Source organism: Trichechus manatus, unplaced genomic scaffold (genome assembly GCF_000243295.1).
Source record: "Trichechus manatus latirostris isolate Lorelei unplaced genomic scaffold, TriManLat1.0 scaffold00030, whole genome shotgun sequence".
NCBI lineage: Eukaryota > Metazoa > Chordata > Mammalia > Sirenia > Trichechidae > Trichechus > Trichechus manatus.
In genome coordinates this window covers 13,216,590-13,241,492 of record NW_004443966.1, presented here as the reverse complement: position 1 = coordinate 13,241,492, position 24,903 = coordinate 13,216,590, and the positions used below count along the sequence as shown (strand labels likewise).

The 24,903-nt window shown below is 40.4% G+C and overlaps 1 protein-coding gene across 3 annotated transcripts in view; it reads right to left on the bottom strand.

The window, feature by feature from the left end:
* MAP2K5 (mitogen-activated protein kinase kinase 5) overlaps nucleotides 1-24,903 on the bottom strand; it is a 277,318-nt gene that overhangs the window by 94,669 nt on the left and 157,746 nt on the right. For all 3 annotated transcript variants that reach the window (XM_004374690.3, XM_023729752.1, XM_023729753.1), the window contains exons 14-16: nucleotides 24,560-24,633; nucleotides 23,544-23,594; nucleotides 11,247-11,318 (exon numbers count right to left, since the gene is read on the bottom strand). In XM_004374690.3, the coding sequence (XP_004374747.1) occupies nucleotides 11,247-11,318; nucleotides 23,544-23,594; nucleotides 24,560-24,633 (197 nt within the window). The remainder of the gene's footprint in view (nucleotides 1-11,246; nucleotides 11,319-23,543; nucleotides 23,595-24,559; nucleotides 24,634-24,903) is intronic.

The following is a 24,903-nucleotide window of genomic DNA, read 5'->3' as shown; positions in this document are numbered from 1 at the left end:
GCCTTCTGATGGTTTTCGGCAGACACTTCTCATCAACAGGTGAGATTCTTTGTTAGCTGGAGCAGCTGACTGCACATATTAAAATAAGGTCCAACTTCCACTGAAAATCATGAAAATAATTATAAAAAAGAAGAGGAGAAAATATGACTATTTAATGGGGAAAGCACACCAAATGCCAAGTTTTTATGGTCTAGAGAAGCTGACAGCAGCCGCTCCTACGGCACCCAGAGCCATGAGCCACTCCTTGGACCAGAGTCACAATCACCAAGGGTGAGAGAGGCAAACAAAACTGCAGCCTCGGCCCCTCCAGAAACAGCTGTGTCTTTTGGTGTTTTGTGGGGGGTGGGGTGGAGCGGAGGTGTGGGGGAATGGGTTCTTCTGTATATTTAGAGGCAGGAGCCAAGCATAGGTGATGCTCCATAATTCTTGTCACTTGTTAAGCACTCAATACATATATGAGGATGATATCTCAAAGAGCAACTTATTCTTCAGAATAGAAAACATGTATCCACAGGAAATGCCGTGCTGGGTGTTTCAGCCAGGGAAATGACAACTATAACGACAAACGAGGCCACCACTTCCTGAGGATCTTCTATTGGCCAGACACTCCCAGTCCTGGGCACTTTAAAAAGTGATCCACTAAACCTTCACACCAACCCCACGAGGTAGGCATTATCATGATGTCTGGTTCACAAAAGAGGCAGCTGCTTCTCTACCACTGCGCCCTGTTTGCAGCACTGATGACAATTTGAAATTACTTGTTTGTATTTTTACTTATGACATAGCATAGTCATTAAAGCATATTTAAGTTCCACACTGCATGGATGTGAGTCCCAGCTCTGACACTAGCTGTTTAACCTAAGTTACAAAAATCTCTCTATGCCTCAGTGTCCTCATCTGTAAAATGGGGAATAATAATATCTACCTTATGGGAAGAGTCCTTGGGTGGTGCAAACAATTAATGCACTCAACCGCTAACTGAAAGGTTAGAGGTTCGAGTTCACCCAGAGATGCCTTGGAAAAAAGGCCTGGCAATCTACTTCTGAAAAATCAGCCATCGAAAACCCTATGGAGCACAGTTCTACTCTGAAACACACGGGGCCGCCATGAGTCAGAATCGACTCGATGGCAACTGGTGGCATGTTTTGGGATTGTCATTGCTAAATAAAAGTGTTTGGAAAACAGCCAGCAAAGAGCCTGCTTTCAAAAAATGTTTACTATTAAAGTTTATCTTCTACCTCCTTCATTACATTGTAGGCTCAAGAAGGAAAGGGAACATGCTTATTTTATTTATCAACATAATCCCAGCACTTAGTAAAGTGCTTGGCACATAACAGGTATTGAGTAAATATATGAGGAATAAATGAATACTAATGTTATCTCCATTTTACAGATAAGAAACTATCAGTTGGAATGGCTAAGTGACTTGTCCAAGGTCACACTGTAAGTAGTGGTGTCAACCTGTGAACCCAACTCTGGTTAATCTAAAGTCTGAGCTCTTTACAGTTCAAGAATTAGGATGACAGACCTTGAATGTGAGAATGCTATCATAAAAAAAAAAAAAAAAATGATATGCTCTCCATACACATACAACTATTTGTCCTTTTTTTGCTAAATTTTCCTTGAGAACAATTCTATTATAGATGTCTACAGAGATTCAATAATTTACTACTGCCCAAGAGAAACTCACATTTTCTGGGCAAAAGCATTGCCATATGTCATTTAGAATAAGAAGTTAGTTTTTTTTTTTTTTCCTGCAGAAATACAAAAAGGAGGACAATCTCAGAAAACATATTTCTCCCACTTTATAAAATTAAAATCAGAACACTTTGATGATTTCCTCCTCTCTGCTCTTTCTGTTCTTTTTCTAGAACTTCTACTTTTCATCTGTTAGACTCCCTGAACTGGTTCTCTAATTTTCATTTCCCTCCTACTTGCCATCTCTTTGTTTTCTGCCTGAAAGAGTTCCTCAACTTTATCTCCCATCTTTCATTGGGTTTTTCATTTCTGCTATTATAATTTCCAAAAGATCTGTTGTTGCTTTCTGAAAGTTCCTTTGTTACAACAGCCTGTTCTTGTTTCCTGGATGAAATATTTTCTCTTATTCCTCTGACGATACTAGTTGTCTTAGGCTGGGTTCTACAGAGGCGCAAAACCAGTGAAGTGTATATATAAATATACACAGAGAGATTTATTTCAAGGAAAATGGCCCATGCAGTTGTGGAGGCTGGCAAGTCCCAACTCCATGGGTCAGGCTGGAGACTTCTGCTGACTCATGTGGTCGCAGGGGCTGATGAACCCAAAATCGGCAGGTCAGATGGCAGGCTGCTGGCTCATGGGTTGCGGGAGCTAGTGAATCTCAAAATCTGCAGGTCAGGCAGCAGGGTGCTGGCTCACGTCCCAAGAACCAGAGGTCAGAGGATGATGAGTTGGTTGCAAGATCGAGACAGAGCGAGCTTTGCCAGAACATCCATATATATTGGATGCAGGCCACACCCCCAAGGAAACTCCTCTTTCAACTGACTGGCTACTCACATCAGATCACAAAATGGAGGATGATTACTTAATATCTGCCAAACCACTGAGAATCATGGCCTAGCCAAGTTGACACATAAACTTAACCATCACACTAGTGGTAGTTCATTTGGATTCTCCCCCTCCCCCCACAAAGTCTCCAACTTGCTTATTTTCAGTAGCCTCTGTTCTCACCTTTAAAAGTGTTTCTTCAATGTCTTGTTATGAATAAGGCACTGAAGAATTGATGGAAACTCTGTGTTGTTGTTGACTGAGGACTCTCCTGTAAGATCATTGAGCTGGGCTGTTTCCTTGGGGAACTCCCAATGTCTGGACCTTTAAGACTTCTCTGGTCAGATTTTCCTACAGGAAGTCTCCTCCTACCTCCTGCCTGAAAGGTAATCTTGACTGACAATGCCCAAGGAAGAGGGTAGGGTAAGAAGGCTGAGCGGTCTCAACACTCAGAATTTAAATTTCACTTAATGCCTCTGTACTCCCTAACAGTACTTAGTCTTCTACTGGGCCAGGTATCACTTATTTTATTCTCTATTAAAAAAACAAATAAACACACAAAAACCCTCCACCCAGTCTGGAGTTCAGGTTGGGGAGGGGCAACTGTCTGCTCATGCAGAGTTAGGGAGAGGATACGTGGGTGAAGTTACTTAACTGCTTCTCAGACAGACTTTAAAACAATCCTCTCTTTCGTGCCGTGCCGCCTTCACTCCTAGTTCCAGATATCTGGTACTACCAATTCCTGAGCCTTTTGGGGGGTCTAAATCGATTGCCTCTTACTTTCTTTACTGCTGGCTTAGAACTCAGCCTTCTCAGCTCTGCTAACTTGTTTACCCTTGTTCATCTGTTTTCTCATTTCCAAAATTTGGTTGCTATTATCTCCTCTCCATTTCGCTTTGTCTTTATGGTCCTATGCCTTAAAAATTCTTTTATGATTATTTTTGGTGGAGTTTGAAGTTAGAGTGGAGGCTAAAGCATGCATTTCACTTGACATCTTCAACCAAATTGGCAGCCTTTTTGAACCACACTTAAACATTTCAAAAGGTAGTTTCTTTTAAAGAGGGAGGAATAACTGCTTAATTTTCTAATTGTGACCTTTTTCCAGCAGCTCTGAACTTGACCTCCTGTCTAAGACAGGGTAACTGAGGCCCAGAGAGATAAGTGACTTACTCAGTGTTTCACAGGCTATAAAGGCAGAGGTGGAATTTGAATCTGGGTCTGATGCTTTGGCAAGAGAAAGCTGTTCTTCACATGCAAAGCATTTGTGATCTATTCAGTTCAACTCTACAAATATTTATGGGCACTTAATGTGTACAAGGTACCACCAAAATTTAAGCTCTGATCTAATTTTCAGGAACGGCCTTAAAACCATTAGAAAAGCATGAGAAAATTGAGCCAAAAAGATTTCTTGAGTACTAGGATGGGGGAATTGTGCTAGGTAGTGTAGAAGTTTATGAGAGAATCAGATTTGAATCCTGTCATCAAGGAACTACTACATACCTATCAATTACTATACTGTGAAGTCGAAGACGTACATGCCACAAGGAAGGTGCAGATGAAGGTCAGTAGAGAAAGATAGTACTTTTAGCTGCTGTTGTGGACTGAATTGTGTCCCCCAAAAATACATGTTGTAAATCCTAACTCCTAACCCTGGTGGCGCAGAGGTTAAGAGTTACAGCTGCTAACCAAAAGGTCAGCAGTTCAAATCCACCAGCTGCTCCTTGGAAACCCTATGGGGCAGTTCTACTCTGCCCTATAGGGTCGCCATGAGTCGGAATCAACTCTACAGCAGTGGGGGGGGGGTGGTTTAATACCTGTGGAGGTAATCCCATTTGAGAGTAGGGTTTTCTTTGTTACGTTAATGAGGCCATATCAGCATAAGCTGCATCTTAAACCTAAGCGCTTTTGAGATATAGAAAGAGCAAATTAGGCACAGAAGCAAGCAAGCACAAATGGGGTAAGGACAGATGCTACAGGGAGATCTCCAAGGAACGCTGAGAAGACCACTAGAGAAGCTGAGACAAGGATTCTTCCCCAGAGCAGACAGAGAGAGCCTTCCCCTAGAGCTGGCACCCTGAATTCAGACTTCTAGCATCTTAAACTGTGAGAAAATAAATTTCTGTTCTTTGCAATCACCCACTTATGGTATTTCTGTTACAGCAGCATGAGGAAACGCAGACAGCCTGAGATCAGAGCTGGCATCATGAAGGATGGGTATTTAAACTGCATTTTGGGGAGATGAAGAGAAAGGACAGTCCATGTAGCGAGAACGTCATAGTACTACATGGATTTATTTTTAATTTGGTAAAGATAATTCTAAAACTCACAAGATATTCTCTTTGCCAAAACAATACAACTCATAAAAATCTTCAGAGGATGGTGTTATTTAGACGACAATGACCTTGTCTGGCTCTCAGAATAGCTTCTTCACCTATCTTGAGACGTTTTTCTAAGCCGTGGTCCTCGCTTTCATCATTTAACACGTCATTCAAACCACTTCAATAAAACAGTGATCATGCTGAAGAGGGGTCTCAGAGGACTACATGACACACCAATTAACCAAGCACATCGAGCCAGACTGTTCTATGCCTAGGACTCAAGAGACCGGCGTAAAGAGGAGGCAAACAAAGGCAGAGAGAGCAAGGGCCTCAGTGAAAAGAGCAAAACGCGTGTGCTAAAATGGGGTTTTCAGTCTGACTCCTGTGGAAAAGCCTGTCAGAAGATTATTCGCCACTCACCTTAATAAGACTTCTAATAACCTGCCACATAGAATCACAACACAGAACACGTACTTGTACAGCACACTCAGTGAGAATAAGAACACTGCAGGACTTGTTTGGTGCCTTTTTAAACGAGGTGTACCGTCCTGGGTACTGCAGATGCGAGGCTAGCGGAGGTGTCTGTTGACTTATTTTAGGCCAAGAAGGGCCACATTCAAATCCAGCTTTTGCAGATATGATTGCTTACCTCCCACCTACAGATTTAGGTTGAGACTCAAACAATACAAGAATATGAATGGAGCAACTGACCAGCAAATACCATGAGAGGGACTCTGTCCTAGTGCCATCCTGCGGGAGATGAGACTAAGCCGCACTGTCTGTGAGGTCAGGAAACTGTGCCCTAAACTGTTTTAGGTGACCCCACCCCGCCTATCAGATCAATAAACAAAACTATCAAACTCCGTAAAACATAGCCTTTAAGTACCGAACTCATTTCCATTTTAAAGTTTACTACTGAGATCTTGAATAGCAACTAACAGGGTGAATAGTCCTAAAAATCACCAAATCACCAAATTAAGTGAATCAGTGCTAGATTTCTAGGAGAGACAGACAAATATCCTGGGGCAGGATTAACCTTCCCAGTTTGTCCTAGTTCATGAGTTTTATACCCTTGTTTGTGGGACTTGGTTTTTTTTTTTTTTCTTTCCAGTCTTTTTTTTTTTTAATTTCCACACTGATGCCTGTCATGAAGGTTTGAGGAAGAACTGCAATGCCATACAGTCTCTTTCCCTCATTATGAAGCGGGCCCGCACAAACCCCACATATGGCAGTGACCTTTATTTGGTTCTATAACTAATCCACAGGAGGGGAACTACAACATATTTAAAGATCTGAGTTGAAAACCATAAATAAACAGCAGAGGAAGGGGCCAAATTCTTCCCATCTCATAAAAAAACTGTCATGTTCTAGTCAAGCTGAATAATCTTTTTTTCCCTCCTTAAGGGTCATTTCCAACTTTATGTTACTACTTCTGCCGGCTCCAAACATTACATACAGCTGACAAAGCCCTGGAAAGGACCCACTTTATCCCACAGAAGGATGCCGAACTGAGAAGAGACAGGGGTGGTTTCTGTCCCTCGATAAAAGATAGTCTGATACCAAAGATTCTTTGCTCAAGGCACGAATGTACCTGTCTGTGATTTTTTTAATGGTACATTTTAATGCCTTGTAGCACCATCTGTTTTTAAAGAGCGTGGTAAGAGGGCTTGTTATGGCTCCCCACGGGGACCGTGACACCACAGCACAGCACAAGGGAAGGAACTGAATGAAGGCAAGTAAGGGGGAGCCTCGTTATTTTAAGTTTAAAACAATGAAGAGGACCTTCTGACTCTTGCATCACCAAATCTCAGGCACGGATCGAGAGTTTACGGAGTTGGGAACAGGAGCAGAGGGAGAAGAGATGCTGTTGTTGTTAGGTGCCGTTGAGTCGGTTCCGACTCACAGTGACCCTATGTACAACAGAATGCAACACTACCCAGTACTGTTCCATTCTCATGATCGTTGTTATGCTTGAGCCCATTGTTGCAGCCACTGTGTCAATCCATCTCGTTGAGGGTCTTCCTCTTTTTCACTCACCCTCTACTTTACCAAGCATGATGTCCTTCTCCAGGGACTGGTACCTCCTGACAACATGTCCAAAGTACGTAAGACTAAGTCTCTCCATCCTTCCTTCTAAGGAGCATTCTAGCTGTACTTCTTCCAAGACAGACTTGTTCATTCTTCTGGCAGTCCGTGATATATTCAATATTCTTTGCCAACACCATAATTCAAAGGCATCGATTCTTCTTTGGCATTCCTTATTCATTATCCAGCTTTTGCACGCAATGAGGTGACTGAAAATACCATGGCTTGGGCCAGGTGCACCTTAGTCCTCAAAATCACATCTTTGCTTTTTAATAATTTAAAGAGGTCTTTTGCAGCAGATTTGCCCAACACAGTACGTAGTTTGGCTTCTTGTCTCTATTTGATACTTGTGCCATTTCAGGGAAATTCCTTTGCTCAGTTTCCTATAGTTTTAGCCCATGTGTTTCTTTGCCACCTGTACCCTAAGGGAACAAGCTGATTGACTCAAAACACTTTGAGAAAGGTAACCCACACAAATTGTAGTGGAACTGCACTAGGTGAGCACTTGCAAACTTTGACATTTGATCTCTCCTGAACTGTTTAAAGGGAATGACCTTCAAGTGTGCTGGGGCACAGGCAGGGGCTCCTCCATCTTGTCTCTCTTCCTCCCAGTGGTGAACTCCGTTCCAGACCAACCCAGCTCAAAAGCTGACTCTTTCGTGAAGCCTTGACCCTCGCCCACCCTCTGTGGCCCAGAGTACACATCTCTACCAGAGATTTTATCGCTCTGTTCTGGGCTTTAGGTGTCCTTCTTCTCCATTAGATGTGGACTCTCCTCAGCTTTTGTGCCCCACTCTCTTAGGCTTAGCACATGGTATGTGCTTATTAAGGAATAATTATTGAATGAACAAATGTTTCCACTCTTTGGAGCCCATACCTGGAAAGGGAATCTTGTTTTCAAAAGTGAGGATAAACAGAAGAGAAACAATTCTTCTTTAAAGATATTGACTGTGTTTTAGAACACAATTTGTTCCCCAGAGTTTCAAAATATTATTGAAATTCACTTTATCTACGGTGATTTTTAACATCTATTCCAAGCGTACCGTGTAAAAACAAAGAACAATCTTGGCCTTCATGTACTTCTTTTGAACTAACTTTCCAATCCCTATGTTCTCAGCACATCTGCCCCTAAGAAAGAAAAGAACCTTAGGGTTCTCTTGTCATCTCTGTTATAGAATCACCCAGTTTCTCATCTATGGACTTAAAACCTCCTACCTCCCCCTACCCCTTCCCTATCACATGTTTTTCCTTTACCTTGGACTCCAAATAAATTTGGTGTAAAACATATGGCAGGGGTCTTACTCTATTCTCTAATGACTTACGGGTCTACTACTTGTGTTAGGTCCTATGTCAACCATAAGCTACTAGAGGTCACGGGCTGCAATCATGTAGTTCCCCTTGAAAGCACTAAGTTAAGCACTATGCACTTACGGGTGCTCAACAACCCTTTTTGATGATCATAATCAGACTCCACTCTACATCCTGTAATAATATCTCCTCCTCCTGTTTTAACCCCTCACTCCTCACCATCTGTTTTAAAACACAAGGAGTATCAAAAGGCTGAACTCTTCCCGGTACTCACTGGCAACCGTTTCAGTCCCCTTCTGCTCTCCGTTTCACCCACATGAACCCACACACTCCTTCTAGCATTCAGATGCCCCACATGCAACACTGACACTTCTCCACAAAATTCCCTACACCTTAATCTTCAATTTTACAAGTTCAGTGAGTATCTTTTCTTTAGTCTTCCAGAGATCATTCACGTTTACCTCTAGAATAAATGAACACTAGCAACAAAACCCCAAATACATCAATGACAATGTCCCTCCCTACACTACAAAGAAGGAGCCCTAGTGGCATAATGGTTAAGTGCTTGGCTGCTAACCAAAAATCTGGTGGTTCAAACTCACTCAGCAGTTCCACAGGAGAGAAACCTGGCAATCTGCTCCTGTAAAGATTACAGCCTAGAAAAATCTATGGGGCAGTTCTACTTGGTCACAGGGGGTTGCTATGAGTCGAAATCGACTTGACGACTCTTAACAACAACAACAGCACTATAAAGAATCTCTTTTTATTAATCTTTGCATTTATTGGCTGTTTAGCTACCTACCTACCTGCTTCCATGTTTGCTCCACAGAGCAATCAGTCATCCTTTGGAAATGTAAGTCAGACCATGCCATTCCTTTGCTCTATATCTTCTGATGGCTTCCCATCTGAGTAAAACCTAAAGGCCTTATCATGCCCTACAAGGCTATATATATGATCGAACCCTGGCTACCTCTCTGAATTTGTCTTTCCATTTTTCCACTGCTAACTCCACTCTAGTCACACAGGTCTATTTTCCTTAAACATGCCAGACACATTCCATCGTAGGAACTTTGTACTTCTTGTTGCCAGCTGGCTCCTTCCCTTAACATCATTCAAGACTCTGCTCAAAGGTTACTTAAACAGAGAGGACTTCCCTGACACCCAATCTAAAATAGCACTCCACACCATCATTTCTCCATCTCCTCACCCTGCTTTATTTTGCACTGTAGAACTTATTGCCACCTGGAAAATTGTATGTTTAGTTATCCTTTTGTTTTCTGTCCATCCCTTCACAGCCCACCCAGCGCTTACCAAATACAATTCCATGTGTGTCAAGACTTGAGTGTTCTTTCATTACTACACCCATTGCCTGTATAGCAGGCATAACAGGAGCTCAACACATGAATGAATAAATGAACGCTGAAGGTACGAGTGGTGAACATTTATGTTGTTGTTGTGTGAAAGCTAAGGAGAGACAACAGAAGACTGCTTAGTCATAGAATGTTAGCCTGGAAAGAGGCTTAGAGATCACCTGGCCTAACCTACTTATTTTACAGATGAAGAAAATGAGGCCTAGTGAGGGACAGGGCTTGTATACGGCCACCTAGAAATTTAGTTGCAAAGACAGAACTGTAATCTAGGTCTTTGATTCTCAATCTAGGGTTCTTATCTCTACACCATGTAACATCTCAATCGGTCTATACCACATCTGGTCATTTAATACTCAATGGAAATGATTTAAAATATGCAAAGGGAAATTATATAACAACTACACCCAAGTTCCCAAAATCGAAAGCACTCGTTTGCCCTGTAACAGGCTAACTGAACAAGCCCTTCGAGATTTTGTTGGAAGACTCATTTCTGAGCACCTGTCCACCATCATGTGGGCACTGCTAACCTCTCTGCTGATGCATAAATACTGTATTTTCTTTTAGATTCCCTTTTATGAAGAAGCAGAATAATATGGTTTAATGAACACTGAACACTTGGTTTTTTCTTTCTTTCTACAGTACAGGTGAATTGAGTCTGAGGACATTTCCTTTCAAATACAATTGCATTCATGCATTACAAAAATTGTGGGAAAGTATTTGACCAAAAAAAGGTGATAAAACTGTGATTGCAACTCTAGCCATGATCTTATTTAAAAGAGCTCTTTCTGTATTTTAAAAGTCCGCCCTTAGCCGAATCAGTGTATGTGAGAAACAATTCTTGAAGCGTTGGTGAGTATCCAGACTCAATAGTACTGTAATTCAAATTGAGCCAGATGTCCTAATATAAATCTTACGTATTTCCTTATAGATCAACGGTCATTTTACAGAAACTTTAGTGGAGAGTCTAGTGGGGCTACACATAGCACACTAAAATAAAGTCCATTCTAAATACAGCTGTAAAGACTAAAGACATTAAGACTGTACTAAACACATAATCCCCATTACCCTCCACCCCCGAGATTCTACCATCTCATATACACACACACGATATGACTATTATTGGAATAAAATTCTAAAAAAAAAATAGGATTTATACATCCAAATGAGTAGGACTGTACTCTTTAACGTAATCACCTTTGGAAGTTACATATGCATTCCAGGCATTCCAACAAGGCTATCATCATACAGAACTTTTCAGGAGCCCCTATTTTAGAACATAGGTTCTCCAGATCTAATGTGATAAGGATCACCCAAGGAACATGTTAACAATGCAGATTCTTAAAGATTTGGATTCATTTGGTCTTGGATGGGGCTGGAGAATCTGTGTTTTTAACAAGCACCCCAGATAAGTCTTATGCAGGTGATCTGTGAGAAATAATGCTTTAGAACAACCTTTAGAGTCAGTTCACAAGACATGCAAGGATACCAAAATAAAGACTTTGGAATCAAACTCTGTGTACACATACATAAAATGCTGAAGGTTTAGTTTAATTTTTTTTCAAACTCTTCATTCCTTTTCACAGAACATATTAGCAGAGATATGCATGGAAGCATCTATTAAAAAATAAAAACAACATACCTCCATGAAAGAGATTCCTAAGCTCCAGACATCAGAATGGATTCCATACTGCTCCCCTGAAATTCTTTCCGGCTGTAAGAAAACAGAAGGGAGCTCCTGAGTGAATGTAAGCTACTCAAGGAAACACACACACTGAGCACGTGCTCAGCTAAGGCAGGGCGCCGCCAACATTAGCGTAGCATTTTATGAACAGCAAAACAAGTTTATATGTATGTATGGATGGATATGTGTATGTGTGTGAGATATATAATCTCGCTGAATCCCAGGGCTTTGAACTGGTTCTAAACGTTTCACTCACGGCTGATGGAAACAAGGCAGGGCTTTGAACCAGTTGGAAGTGGTTCAGTCACGGCCTATGGAAACAAGGGCAGCATACATGTCATATAGCAACCAAATCTCTTGTGTGTCAGCTTTTGACCCCAGTAGGAAACAGGCAGTGGTGCCCTGCTCAAAGATTGCAGCAGACTGCTCTGCTTTGAATGTGTTTTGCTCTCCACAGTCCTGCCAATAATCCAATCTCCCGCTTCAGGGAATTTTCAGGAGCCTAATGCGGGAGACTGGATTATTGGCAGGACTGTTGAGGGCAACACACATTCAAGGCGGCATGGATAGCCACCATCTTTGAGCAGGGCACCCCTGCCTGTTTCCTACTTGGGTCAAAAGCTGACACACAAGAGATTTGGTTGCTATGCAACACCTTCTCTGCCCGTGTTTCTGTTCGCCATGACAGAACCGCTTCAAACCAGTTCAAAGCCCTGCCTTGTTTCTGTCAGACATGACGGAACTGTTCAAAGGCCTGTTGAATTCTCACAAAGTCCCTACTTTATAGATTAAAAAAACAGAGGTTCAGAGTAGTGAGTAACTTAGGCAAGGTCCTAAGCTAGAAAATGGGCTGAGACTTGAACTCAGGTCTTGTCCCTTCAAGACAAGTGGTCTTAGTTGTAGGGGTGACAAATCACACAACATTATATAACATTACCACTTATTTATATTTTGATAGGTGGGTCTAGAGCACCAGAGTTTCTTTTATTTCTAATTTTTTAACTTTTTATTTAGAAATAATTTGGAACTTACAGGAAAATTGAAAGAATAAGACTAGGACAAAGAACATCCATATTCCCTTCACCCAGATTCACCTACTGTTAACATTTTATTCCATGTATCTGGGTTTCTGTTGACATAAACTAAGGAACACTTTGAAAGGTCCATTTGGGACTGTTGGATGTGTACAATTCAAGATGCGTATCAAACACCTGGTCTAGAAAGTCACTATATGCACACTCTCTACTTCAACAGGAATAATTTTATACTGCAGTGGGTGCTTCCTGCTCTCTCTACCCCTCCAGGATCTGACATTCAGTAGCGTACGTCACAGAAGTCTTTTGAATGAATATATGAATGAATAAATAAGAGAACCTGAAGCCTCAGGGAGGTAGAACGGTTGCCCAAAGTTACAAACCTAGTCATGGCAGTGCTGGGATCATAACCCACACCTCCTGACCCCCAGGACAGCATTCTTCTCTTTGCATCATCCTTGCAGTTCCTGGCACCTACCAGAGCCATTACCCTTCAAGAGCTCCCATGCGAGCCCTTAGGAGTGACTGGAGTCAGGGTCAGCCTGGTCCACTGCAGATGTATCCACCACTGACCAGCAGGGGATATACCAGGGGTGTGGGAAATGTGGGTGAGATGCTCTCAGGTGAGTGGGAACCATCTTACGGCCATTGGCATAGTGTGGTATCCAGGAAGTAGGCTCAGCTGGGACCCAGAACTTCATAACCTTCTTTTCACATCCACCCACCAGGTCACCTCAGTGTACTTGCTGCCTTCTCCTGGGACCACTTTCCATAAAACTAAATTCCTGCCTTGAAGTAGGAGCATGGATTACCTTATTTTCCTTTATTTTTTTAATTTGCAAAACCCCTTTCCTACAAAGAATAACTCTTCCCAAGGGCCAAGTGTTATGCGACCATTTCTCCAAGCTACTAATAGATATGGTCATTCTAATCCCTCACTACTTTTTATTCTATGTTCTGATCTCTGACATCATTTATCAAGTTCCTTGTTCACACGAGTGAACCCATTTTTCAATTCTCACTAATTCAACAGGTACTAGGATATATTCATATGGAACTAGCTGGCCAGTTATAACAGGAGTTATGTCTTCGTCAGCATTGTTGTGGTCATCATCCTCGTTGTCATCATCATCAATACGGTTGTTTGTATTTATTGAGGGATTTCACGTGCCAGCCACTGTTTTAAGTACTTTTCATGCATATCTCATTTCAGATTCACAAACATCCCCATTTAACAGATGAAGAAAATGAGACACAGAGGGGTTTAGTTTGCAGCATCCACCATATGAGAATGATAGTAACAGCTATTGTTTGATGACCACCTACTACATGTCAGACACTACTTCGCAACCTCTACACTCCGTAACAATCCTGCAAACACTGACTTCATTTTGTAGATGTAAAAACAGGCTTCACAAGGTTAAGTGACTTACCCAAGTCTAGACCTGTTGATTAGTGTTAAGTGTTGTCTAGTAGCAGAGCCAAGATTCAAACCCAGGTAAGTTTGGGTGCAAAATCAGGGTTCTTTCCAGTGTGTCAAACTACTCTCAGACCCAGAAGTCAGAAGACCCAAGCACTAGTTGCAATCTAGTCAGTATTCCTCGAAATGTGGTCTTTAGACTATTCATTGTAGAACTGCCTGAGGTGCTTATTACAAACAAACCTCCTGAATCAGAAGCCCTGGGGTGGGTCTGTGGATCTTCATTTTATAAAATAATTTCTCTGGATGATTTTTTTGTATGTTCAAGTTTGAGAAATACGAATACATTCGAAGCTCTAATCACTGAACTTTTCCATGTTCCCTGGAGAGGCAATGACCTTTTATGTCTTCCTGCCTTCCTCTTCTCTGCTTAGCAAATGGGATTCTTACAGACTCTGTTCAAGAGCCACCTTTTTTGGTGAAACCTTCCTCTATTCCTCAGAAGAAACTGAGAATTCTTGCCACTGTACTTCATTTAAATGTTGTTCAAATCCCCGAGACTATGGTCCCCAGCCACCCTGCTAACTCAGAACTGAATCCACTCTTGAAGTCCACCTCTCAGCCAAAGATTAGACAGGCCTATAAAACAAACAGTAACACATGTGAGGAATGTGCTTCTTAGTGCAATCAAGTATATATGAGACCAAACGGGCAACACCTGCCCAAAAGCCAAGATGAGAAGGCAGGAAGGGACAGGACAACTGGACAAAGAGACATGGGGAACCCAGGGTGGAAAGGGGGAGAGTGCTGACACATTGTGGGGACTACAACCAATGTCACAAAATTTGTGTATAAATTTTTGAATGAGAAACTTAATTTGTGCTGTAAACTTTCACCTAAAGCACAATAAAATTTTAAAAAATGTTCATATCTTTAACATTTATTTATCACAGTGTGTTGTGATCATTTGCTTTCTAGTCTGTTTCCCTTGAAGATAAGGAGAATGTGTTTGTTTTACTCATCTCATCTCATACCTAGTACCAAACCAGGCACCTAGCTGGTGTGTAATCAATGGCTGCTGACTGAAGGGATGCAATACACATTTACTGCACGTTTAGTTTCAAGCATGAACTAATAATCAAGTTCTCTGGAGTGTTTTATACCTATTAATATAATTTTCCCATATATTATTGCTATTCACATTCATCAAGAACTTCTAGCAAACATGAAAATCCTAAAGTCCTTTAGACTTGCTGAAGAAATAAAACCATAACCAAATGTTGTCTTCCTCTCTGTCCCTTCTTTCCTTCCTGTCTCCCTTTCTTCATTACACTGACAGTTAGCAATATATATAGCACTTCATCCACAGTACAGCAAAAACTAGCAAGCAATCAAATAGAAGTGTAACCCACACATGAAATATTTTGGCAGTCCCAACATTAAGATTAAATACATTCATTACATTTGCCCACTGAACAACCAAAATAAACACAAACTGCAAGCGGAAAATAATAGAAAAAATAAATTAAAAACTGAAAACATCTAAGAAGTGATAATGTTCACAGATATCAGGTGGCAAATAAGAGAACTCCTTAAGGACAAGATTTTGACAACCTCTCACTGCAGAAAATTACTGTTGTGACCTAACACTTGAGCAAGAATGCTCAGCAAAAGCAGGTGGCAAGCTCTGTGGGTCTATCCTGGAGAATTCCTAAGGTAGACTGAGACTGGGAAATGCACCCAGGTCCCTCAAACTGAATTAAGGCACGAGATAAGCCCCAATACATTCTGAATTTATGGAGCTAGGATTTGATGGCCTGAGGCTGCACAATTCAAAGCTGTTCCCACACTTGAAGCTAAGGTGGCCTGTCCTGTCCTCTCCCCTCTAAAACAAAACAAAATCAACCACCAGATACACACTGCTGACAGATGATCTGTGATGGACATTTTGCAGTTAAAAAGTTAAAGCTCTCTGACATGGCAGCTGTCACCAGTGTAGAAGGCTAAATAATAGGAAAAACGTGACTCTTATCTGAAACATCTCTGTACTAAGGTTTAAATGTAGGGGGAAAATCTAGTCTGTTTTTAACAAGGCATGTAAGGACCGGTGATGATCTAAACAGCAGAATTTACAGAAGATGTTAAAGGGTATAGGCCCCAAGGTGGCACTCACACTCCCCCATCTACCCGAATACAATGATAAGGACACTGAGACTCAGGCCTCCACTTAGTTAATACTTATCACAATTGTCTGTGTTTACAACACAATATCCCAGGGCTCACTAGGCAAAAGTAGGAAGATGTCAAGGTACATTCCTTATCTCTTCTGAAAAAGAAGTTTCTGCTCAGAGTTAGGCTACTCAGAAAACTTATAAAGTATATATAAAGCACAAATACTAGCATGTAATCAAAGTATGTATCACAAACCATGGGGATTTTTTTCTGTTAACGTTACCAAGACCCCTGTGTGAGTAGTACAGCAGTATACTGGTTGAACAAGGGCTCAAGAGTCAGGCTGGCCTGATTCAGACCTACCTTCCAGTTCACTAATTCTCTCTTCTGCTGTATCCAATTTTCTGCCAGATATACTGAGTCTTTTAGTTATTATAATTTTCATTTCTAGAAGTTTTCTTTGGGACTTTATCAGATCTACTATGTCACTTTTATAATTTCTTGGCCTTAAGATATTTTTGAGTTTCTCACATCTATCTTCAAACACAAGCATAACTCTTTTATAATTTGTGATCTTAAGTCTGTGTGCACCTATTTCTGCTGCCTGTTCCTTCTGTTTCTCTGTCATGTTGTTTTTTTTCCTGTGTGCCCAGTCTTCTTTGACTGCTTGCTACATTTTCCTCTTTAAAAATATTTTTGAAGAGGTTCTCTGAAGCCTAAGGCAGATACATATCCCCCTCAAGAGAGGTTTCATGTTTGTTTCCACTGGTTACCTGGGGGTGTTAACAGCTGGGATCACTTCAAGCCAAGTTCTCAGCAGGAGACTCTTTGTCCAACTCAGGCCATGTCCACACCCAGGGTGCAAATCTGTGCCCAGATGATCTACGGCCAGAGATTTTCCCCATTTCCCTTTTTCTCCTGCTTCTCTGCTTAGCTCCAAGAAGTCTTCTCTTCAGTTCCCTGGGATTAGGGGAGGAGGAGCAGCTTTAGATCTGGTCTGCCCTTCACTGAGGGTACGTCCTTTAGAGTTCCAGCATGTTATAGTGAAGGTCTCCTCTGAGACCCTATGCTGTAGGTGGGCCCTGGAGCTTGACCTCTGCCCCTGTCACCTAAGTATTTATAGGGAAATGCCCTCAGGAATAAGGAGCTCTGGTGTTCTGACATTCTGCTTTCCTCTCTATTGTGGGATTTCATCCAAAAATTGTCCTGAGAGTTTCCCATTGTCTTTTTAGCTCTTCAATGCATTTGAGATGGTTTTAACAATATTTTAACTAGCATTTTTTAGAAAAGGGTTGATCCAAATAACCTAACCTACTTTTACCAGAAACTAGAAGCTAGTGTCCTAATTAAAGCTTGACTCTTGTTACTTGCCAATTCTGAGACTCTGGCCTAGTTAAAGTTACTTCACCTTTGGCTTCCTCATCTGCAAAATGAGGATATTAATAATAATATCTGCAGATCCTGGGGTTGGTGAAGAGTAACATTCACTGCATGGCAGTGCTTAAGCCAAGTACTGCTTGGTTTAGTACGTGCACATGAGGATGCTTCCTCTCAATCACTACCACCACTATCACCATCGCTGTATAACCATGGCTAATTGAGTTGGATCATGCAATCCATATGGCCTTCATTCAGGTTAAAGACAACTTCCAAGGATAGCCATAGTCTTGGAGGAAAAAAACATTCAGGAGATAAAAACACTCATTTAGATCGACTTACTGATCCCAAAGAACGAGTAACAGATATTTTTGTAAGGTTTCTTTTTTTTTTAGTTTCAAAGCCTGAGCTATTCGTAACACTAATGTCAAACTTTCATATTTGATTCTTAAAAAAATAATAACAAACCACAATGACTGAATAATTAGTTAAAGCTTTTGGAAAGTCTATCTTAAAAATAAGAGTAACAAGTTAAGTATCAAGGATTTCTGACAAATGTTTATTATAAACCCCAAAGCTGTTTGGACCCCTTTTGTAATCCTTCTAGATGAAATCCTTTTAAAATGTAGTTGATAATCTTTCTTGCTTTGGATGAAAGTACCAGTTGAATCTAATTAGCTGCCCCTAAAAAACACATCTGTCTGTTGTACTGTGGTGGCTTGCATATTGCTGTGATGCTTGAAGCTATGCCACCAGTATTTCAAATGCTAGCAGGGTCACCCATGGTGGACAAGTTTCAGCGGAGCTTCCAGAGACTAAGACAGACTGGGAAGCAGGACCTGGTGATCTACCTCTGAATAAAAAAAAAGGCCAGTGAAAACCTATGAATGGTAGTGGAACATTGACTGATATAGTGCTGGAAGATGAGCCCCTCAGGTTGGAAGGCACTAAAATACGACTGGGGAAGACTTGCCTCCTCAAAGTAGAGTTGACCTTAATGACGAGTGGATGGAGTAAAGCTTTCAGGACCTTCATTTGCTGATGTGGTCCAACTCAAAATGAGAAGAAACAGTTGTAAACATCCATTAGTACTTGGAAGGTGGAATGTACGAAGTATGAATCCAGGAAAATTAGAAGTTGTCAAAAATGAAATGGAATGCTTGAAAATAGATATCTTAGGTATTAGCAAGCTGAAATGGATTGGTAGTTAGCCATTCTGAATCAATCATATGGTCTACTATGCTGTGAATGACAAATTGAGGGGGAACGGCACCATACTCATTGGTAAAAGAACATTTCAAGACCTATCCTGAAGTACAATGCTATCAGTGATAGGATAATATCCATAAGCCTACAAGGAAGATCAGTTAATACAACTATTCAAATTTATACACCAACCACTAATGCCAAAGATGAAGAAATTGAAGATTTTTACCAACTTTTACAGTCTGAAATTGATCAAACAGGCAATCAAGATGCACTGATAACAACTGATGATTGGAATGTGAAAGTTGGAAACAAAGAAGAAGGATCAGTAGTTGGAAAATATGGCCTTGGTGACAGAAACAAAGCTAGAGACTGCATGACAGAATTTTGCAAGACCAATGACCTATTCATTGGAAATACCTTTTTCTGACAACATAAATGGCAACTATACACATGGACCACACCAGATGGAATACACAGGAATCAAATCAATTATATCTGTGGAAAGAGACGATTGAGAAGGTCAATATCATCAGTCAGAACAAGGCCAGGGGCTAACTGCGGAACAGACCATCAAATTACTCATATGCAAGTTCAAGTTGAACCTGAAGAAAATTAAAACAAGACCATGAGAGCCAAAGTACAACCTTGAGCATATCACACCTGAATTTAGAGACCATCTCAAGAATAGATATGATGCACTGAACACTAATGACTGAAGACCAGACGAGATGTGGGATGACATCAAGGACATCATACATGAAGAAAGCAAAAGGTCATTAAAAAGACAGGAAAGAAAGAAAAGGCCACAATGGATGTCAAAAGAGACTCTGAAACTTGCTCTTGAATGTAGAGTAGCTAAAGTGAAAGGAAGAACTGATGAAGTAAAAGAGCTGAACAAAAGATTCCAAAGGACAGTTCAAGAAGACGAAGCATTATAACGAAATGTGCAAACACCCAGAGTTAGAAAACCAAAAGGGAAGAACACACTCAGCATTTCTCCATCTGAAAGAACTGGAGTCTCAAGTTGCAAAACTGAAGGATTCTATGGGCAAAATATTGATTGATGCAAGAAGTATGAAAAGAAGATGGAAGGAATACAGACAGTCACTGTACCAAAAAGAACTGGTCGACATAACCATTTCAGTAGGTGGCATATGATGAAGAACTGATGGTACTGAAGGAATATCAATGGCAATGTTTCAACAAACGGATGCAATGCTGGAAGCGCTCACTTGCCTCTGCCAAGAAATTTGGAATACAGCTAGCTATCTGGCCAACTGACTGGAAGAGATCCATATTTGCATCCATTCCTAAGAAAAGTGATCCAACAGAATGTGGAAATTAGCGAACAATATCATTAATATCACATTCAAGTAAAATTTAGCTGAAGATAATTAAAACATGGTTGTAGCAGTACATTGAGAGGGAACTTCCAGAAATTCAAGCTGCATTCAGAAGAGGACATGGAATGAGGGATATCGCTGCTGATGTCAGATGGATCTTGGCTGAAAGCAAAGAATACCAGAAAGATGTTTACCTGTGTTTTATTGACTATACAAAGGCATTCGACTGTGTGGATCATAACAAATTATGGATAATATTTGCAAAGAATGGGAATTCCAGAACACCTAATTGTGCTCTTCAGGAACCTGTACATAGACCAAGAGGCAGTCGTTCAAGCAGAACAAGGAGATACTGCATGGTCTAAAATCAGGAAAGGTGTGCGCCACGGTTGTATACTTTCATCATACCTATTCAATCTGTATGCTGAGCAAATAATCCAAGAAGCTGGACTATATGAAGAAGAATGTGGCATCAAGATTGGAGGAAGACTCATTAACGACTTGTGATATGCAGATGATACAACCTTGCTTGCTGAAAGCAAAGAGAACTTAAAACACTTACTAATGAAGATCAAAGACTACAGCCTTCAGTATGGATTACACCTCAACATAAAGAAAACAAAAATCTTTACAACTGGACTAATAAGTAAAATCAGGATAGACAGAGAAAAGATGGACGTTGTCAAGGATTTCATTTTACTTGGATTCACAATCAACACCCATGGAAGCAGGAGCCAAGAAATCAAACGATGGATTGCATTGGGCAAATCTGCTGCGAAGACCTCTTTAAAGTGTTAAAAAGCAAAGATGTCACCTTGAGGACTAACGTGCACCTGACTCAAATCATGGTATTTTCAATTGCCTCCTATGCATGCGAAAGCTGGACAATGAATAAGGAAGACTGCAGAAGAACTGATGCCTCTGAATTATGGTGCTGGCAAAGAAAATATTGAATATAACATGGACTGCCAGACAAATAAACAAATCTGTCTTGGAAGAAGTATTGCCAGAATGCTCCTTAGAAGGGAGGATAGAGAGACTTCATCTTACCTACTTTAGACATGGTATTAGGAGGTACCAGTCCCTGGAGAAGGACATCATGCTTGGCAGAGTAGAGGGTCAGACCCTCAAAGAGCTGGACTGACACAGTGGCTGCAACAATGGGCTCAAACATAGCAACAATTGTGAGGATGCTGCAGGACCAGACAGTGTTTCGTTCTGTTGTACATACAGTCACTATGAGTCGGAATGGACTGGATGGCAGCTAACAATGACAACTACATATTCCCACAATTTACTATTTGTCCTCCATCCCATGCCACATTCCCTTCTATTTGTGAGTTGTTGCTCTTCCCTCCACAGTTATCTCTCTCTTTTGTAGGTAGCCTTTTCACATACTGCTTGAGTCATCCAATACATACATTATATGCCTTCTTATTCTCTAAAAGTACGTTTGGTACCACTCAAGTCTTTATTATGGCACATGTGGTACTGTTATGGCTAATGCTGTATTTCCTATTTCTGCTCATGTTTTGCCTGGATTGTAGAGTGGTTCCACTGTGCCTGACTAATAGCATGGAAGGTGCTCAGTAAATACTGGTTAACTGATTGAAGGTACTCTGTTTCAGATACAGCTTTCATTGGCATAGACCAGTGGTTGGCAAACCTTTTCTGTAAAAGGCCAGTAGCAAAAATTTTTTACTTTGTGGGCCATATGGTCTCTGTCACAACTGTCACAACTACTCAGCTCTGCAATTGTAGTGCTAAAACAGCCACAGACAACAGATCAACAAATGGGTATGGCCATGTTCTAACAAAACTTTATTTAAAAAAACAAGTAGTAAGCCAAATTTGGCCTGAGAGCTGTAGTTTGCCAACTCCTGGCAAATCCTCAGGTAAAACTCAAAGTTACAAAATAAACCAGCTCAAATGTGGTACCAGTTGTGGTTTACCAAAAAAAAAAAAAAAAAAAAAAGCCTAGCCTTCCTCCTTCATAAGACTATAAGTTGCCAGAAGGTGGGGACTAATACCTGCAATGAAATAATAAGTGTTATTTCCACCTTCCTCCTCCCCTTAACCTTTGATCTCACACCATCCAGGCAAGTACTCGGCCAACAAGAGCCTGCTGAACTGGAATAGAAGCAAAGCTCTTGCTCTCACTATCAGGCTATCACTCTTCACTTCCTTTGCTTCCTAGGTAGCTTATGCTTTTTACAGCTTGAACTACAAAGTTGATGACTAGAATTCATTCACCCAAGAAGCAAAGCAATTTTAGCTTTGCCAATCTGAGCTACTGTTTCATATTTTAATCCTCACATTTTCAATTAACAGATGGACGAAGCACATTCATCCATAAATAAAAAAGAAAAAAAGTAATTTCTTTAATGCACACCTGGGAAAGACAACTGTAATCGGGATTTGTACTTTCAAACATAATACAATTTAATTATTAGAGCAATTTAAAGCTACTAAGAACATGATGGGTAGTTGAGAAGTTGTTTCATTTATCTTTTTTTTTTTTTTAAATCACAGTGCTCCATATTCTTTCAGAGACTGAAGCTATAGCATTCAGCAGGGTTTTGTTAACTATAGAGGTGGCTCACTAATCTCATTTAACCTGGCAGAGCCAGGAATGTGGTTAAGTTTTATAAAGACAGATACGACTATTTCAGAGGTCAATTCATTTTTTTCAGATTATCTAGAAAAACAGGAATGAATAAATTTTTTTTAAAAAAACAATGCAAAGATAAAACTGAACAATTCTGGTATCTGAACGAAAACAAAACGCTTTGTATTGTTCTGAGAATAAGATCCAGAGTGCCATCCATACTAACATCTTTTAACTTCATGTATCTGTATATAAACAGAGACCATTACAAGCGAAAGCAACTACGGAAATCTATCAAGAGCTCGCCTTAAAAAAATTAATCTTCAAATGTTAAAACAAAACTTTGCTCCCAAAATGATACTAGATGAGCTTTCTGCTTGTTCCTTCCCCTCCCCCAACTCTTGAAGTGATTTTGGAAACAAATAATCAAAAGCATTTTTATGGACACATAACTTCCCTTACTCAAAAGTCAGCCAAAACAGGTGAAAGTCAAGTCCCCAGTGGTCTTCCAAACAGTTTGATGTTTCCACTTTTTACTCTTGGTAAATGGGTTTCAGTGGAACTAAACCAATTACCTTATGATAGGTGTGGGTCCAAAAAGGAAACAGAATACAGAGGTACAGAGCTGAAAGAAAACTGCCTGCTAAGCTCTTACATACGGAGATCTGTAAGTAAGATTTGCTGATATCAATAATTTAATTCTGATCTGGAGACAAAGCTAGTTTGTATTCCTGGAGAAAACAACCAATATTGATGACTGACATTTAGCATACTTGAGGGTTAATTGAATAAGTGATGTGGCAAAGTACCTGCCATGCTATAAAGTGCAATTTTTCCAGTAGGATTAAACTTCAAAATGGTGATTTCACTCTTGAACCAACCCAGATAAGTCAAGAAAGTCAGATAAGCTGGTAGCTCCTGCATAAACCTTATTGTCTTTTGGAAGATTTAAAAATCAGGCTGTGACGGGATTGACTTCGTAATTTATGATGTTAGGCTAAAGCTGTGGAATGAACTCAAGAATTATACATTACCAAATACATAAAGATAAAGATGTTGGTTTAAATGTTATTTTTGCATAAGTTTACTTACCGCCATATAAGCATTTGTTCCAACATACGTCTTGGCTATAGAATTCACCAGCTATGAAACAAAACAGTCTGTTAGAACAATATAAAGATAATGTGGAAACAAAATGGGCAATTATCCCTCATTTAACCTACCATCATCATTCCTATAAATCAACTAAAAATTATGTAAAACGGAACAAATTTATATACAAAAGCATTAAAAATGATTAAATCTCTCTTTTCTTTTGAACGTGATTTCCAATTTAAATAAGCACAGCATTATACTTTATAGCAGATAACCTTAAACAATCCACTTAAGTAGGATGCTTATCACTTTAGTACCCCAAACCCGCCTGATATAAAAAGTCAATTTGAAGTAGAATTTGAACACACTCATTGTTTAGTCAGATGGCTCAAGATCTGAACGAAGCCGCGTGCATTGCTAGAATGAAACGAACAGTAAATACGCTGGAGGGATAACAGATTTTGACAACTCATAATACAATGATGACCTTCTCCTTGGTCTTCGTGTTTGGCTGGGAGTAAAGGTGGCTGCAATTCAAATCAACATCACAGCACGCTCATGGGTCACTATCACTGGGCTTCTCAGGGGAGGCCCAAAATGGAAATTAATTAAAATTTGTGCTGCACATTGTAATGGCCCTCCACCATTGTTGTTCCCAATATTAATTTTTATTTGGGCCAGTTGGGCTCCCTAGGCACAGCTCCCACTCTGCCCTCCCTTTTGTCTGGCCAAAATGCTTTCATATCAAAGCCGCATATCAATGAAGTTTGCTATTCGTAAGTAGTAATTACAATATCAGCAGTTTTTACTGTCATTAAACAATGAACAATCATATTCTGACGAAGGAAACTCGCTCAGAGATTAAAAATGAATAACACACTGCCAGCCGAGGAGAAGATGCAGAGGTTCTGTTTGTCTGGCAGCTAGGTGATTTTTCAGTGCAGAAAGTAGACGGAAAATAAAAAGTGGATGTTGCAGAGAGGAGAGCAGACTGGGAGGAAAAAGAGACCTACCTGAGTGCTAACTCCAAAATCACACAGCTTGACCTGTCCTCGGGTGTTTACTAGCATATTGGAGGGCTTCACATCTAAAAAAGGGACCAGAAGAAAGTCCACGTGACCAATTCCATATCTGCAGTGCTTATTACAAAAAACATACACACGCATGCCATACCATATTGCAAAAGTGACATCATCTGCTTGGCCTGAAATTCGGATCACAAATTTTATTTTTTCTTGTTGTAGTTTAAATGAAGTTTACATTTCAAGTCAGTCTCCCATACAAAAATTTATACATACATTCTTATGTGACCCTAATTGCTCTCCCCATACTGTGAGAGCACACTCCTCCTTTCCAC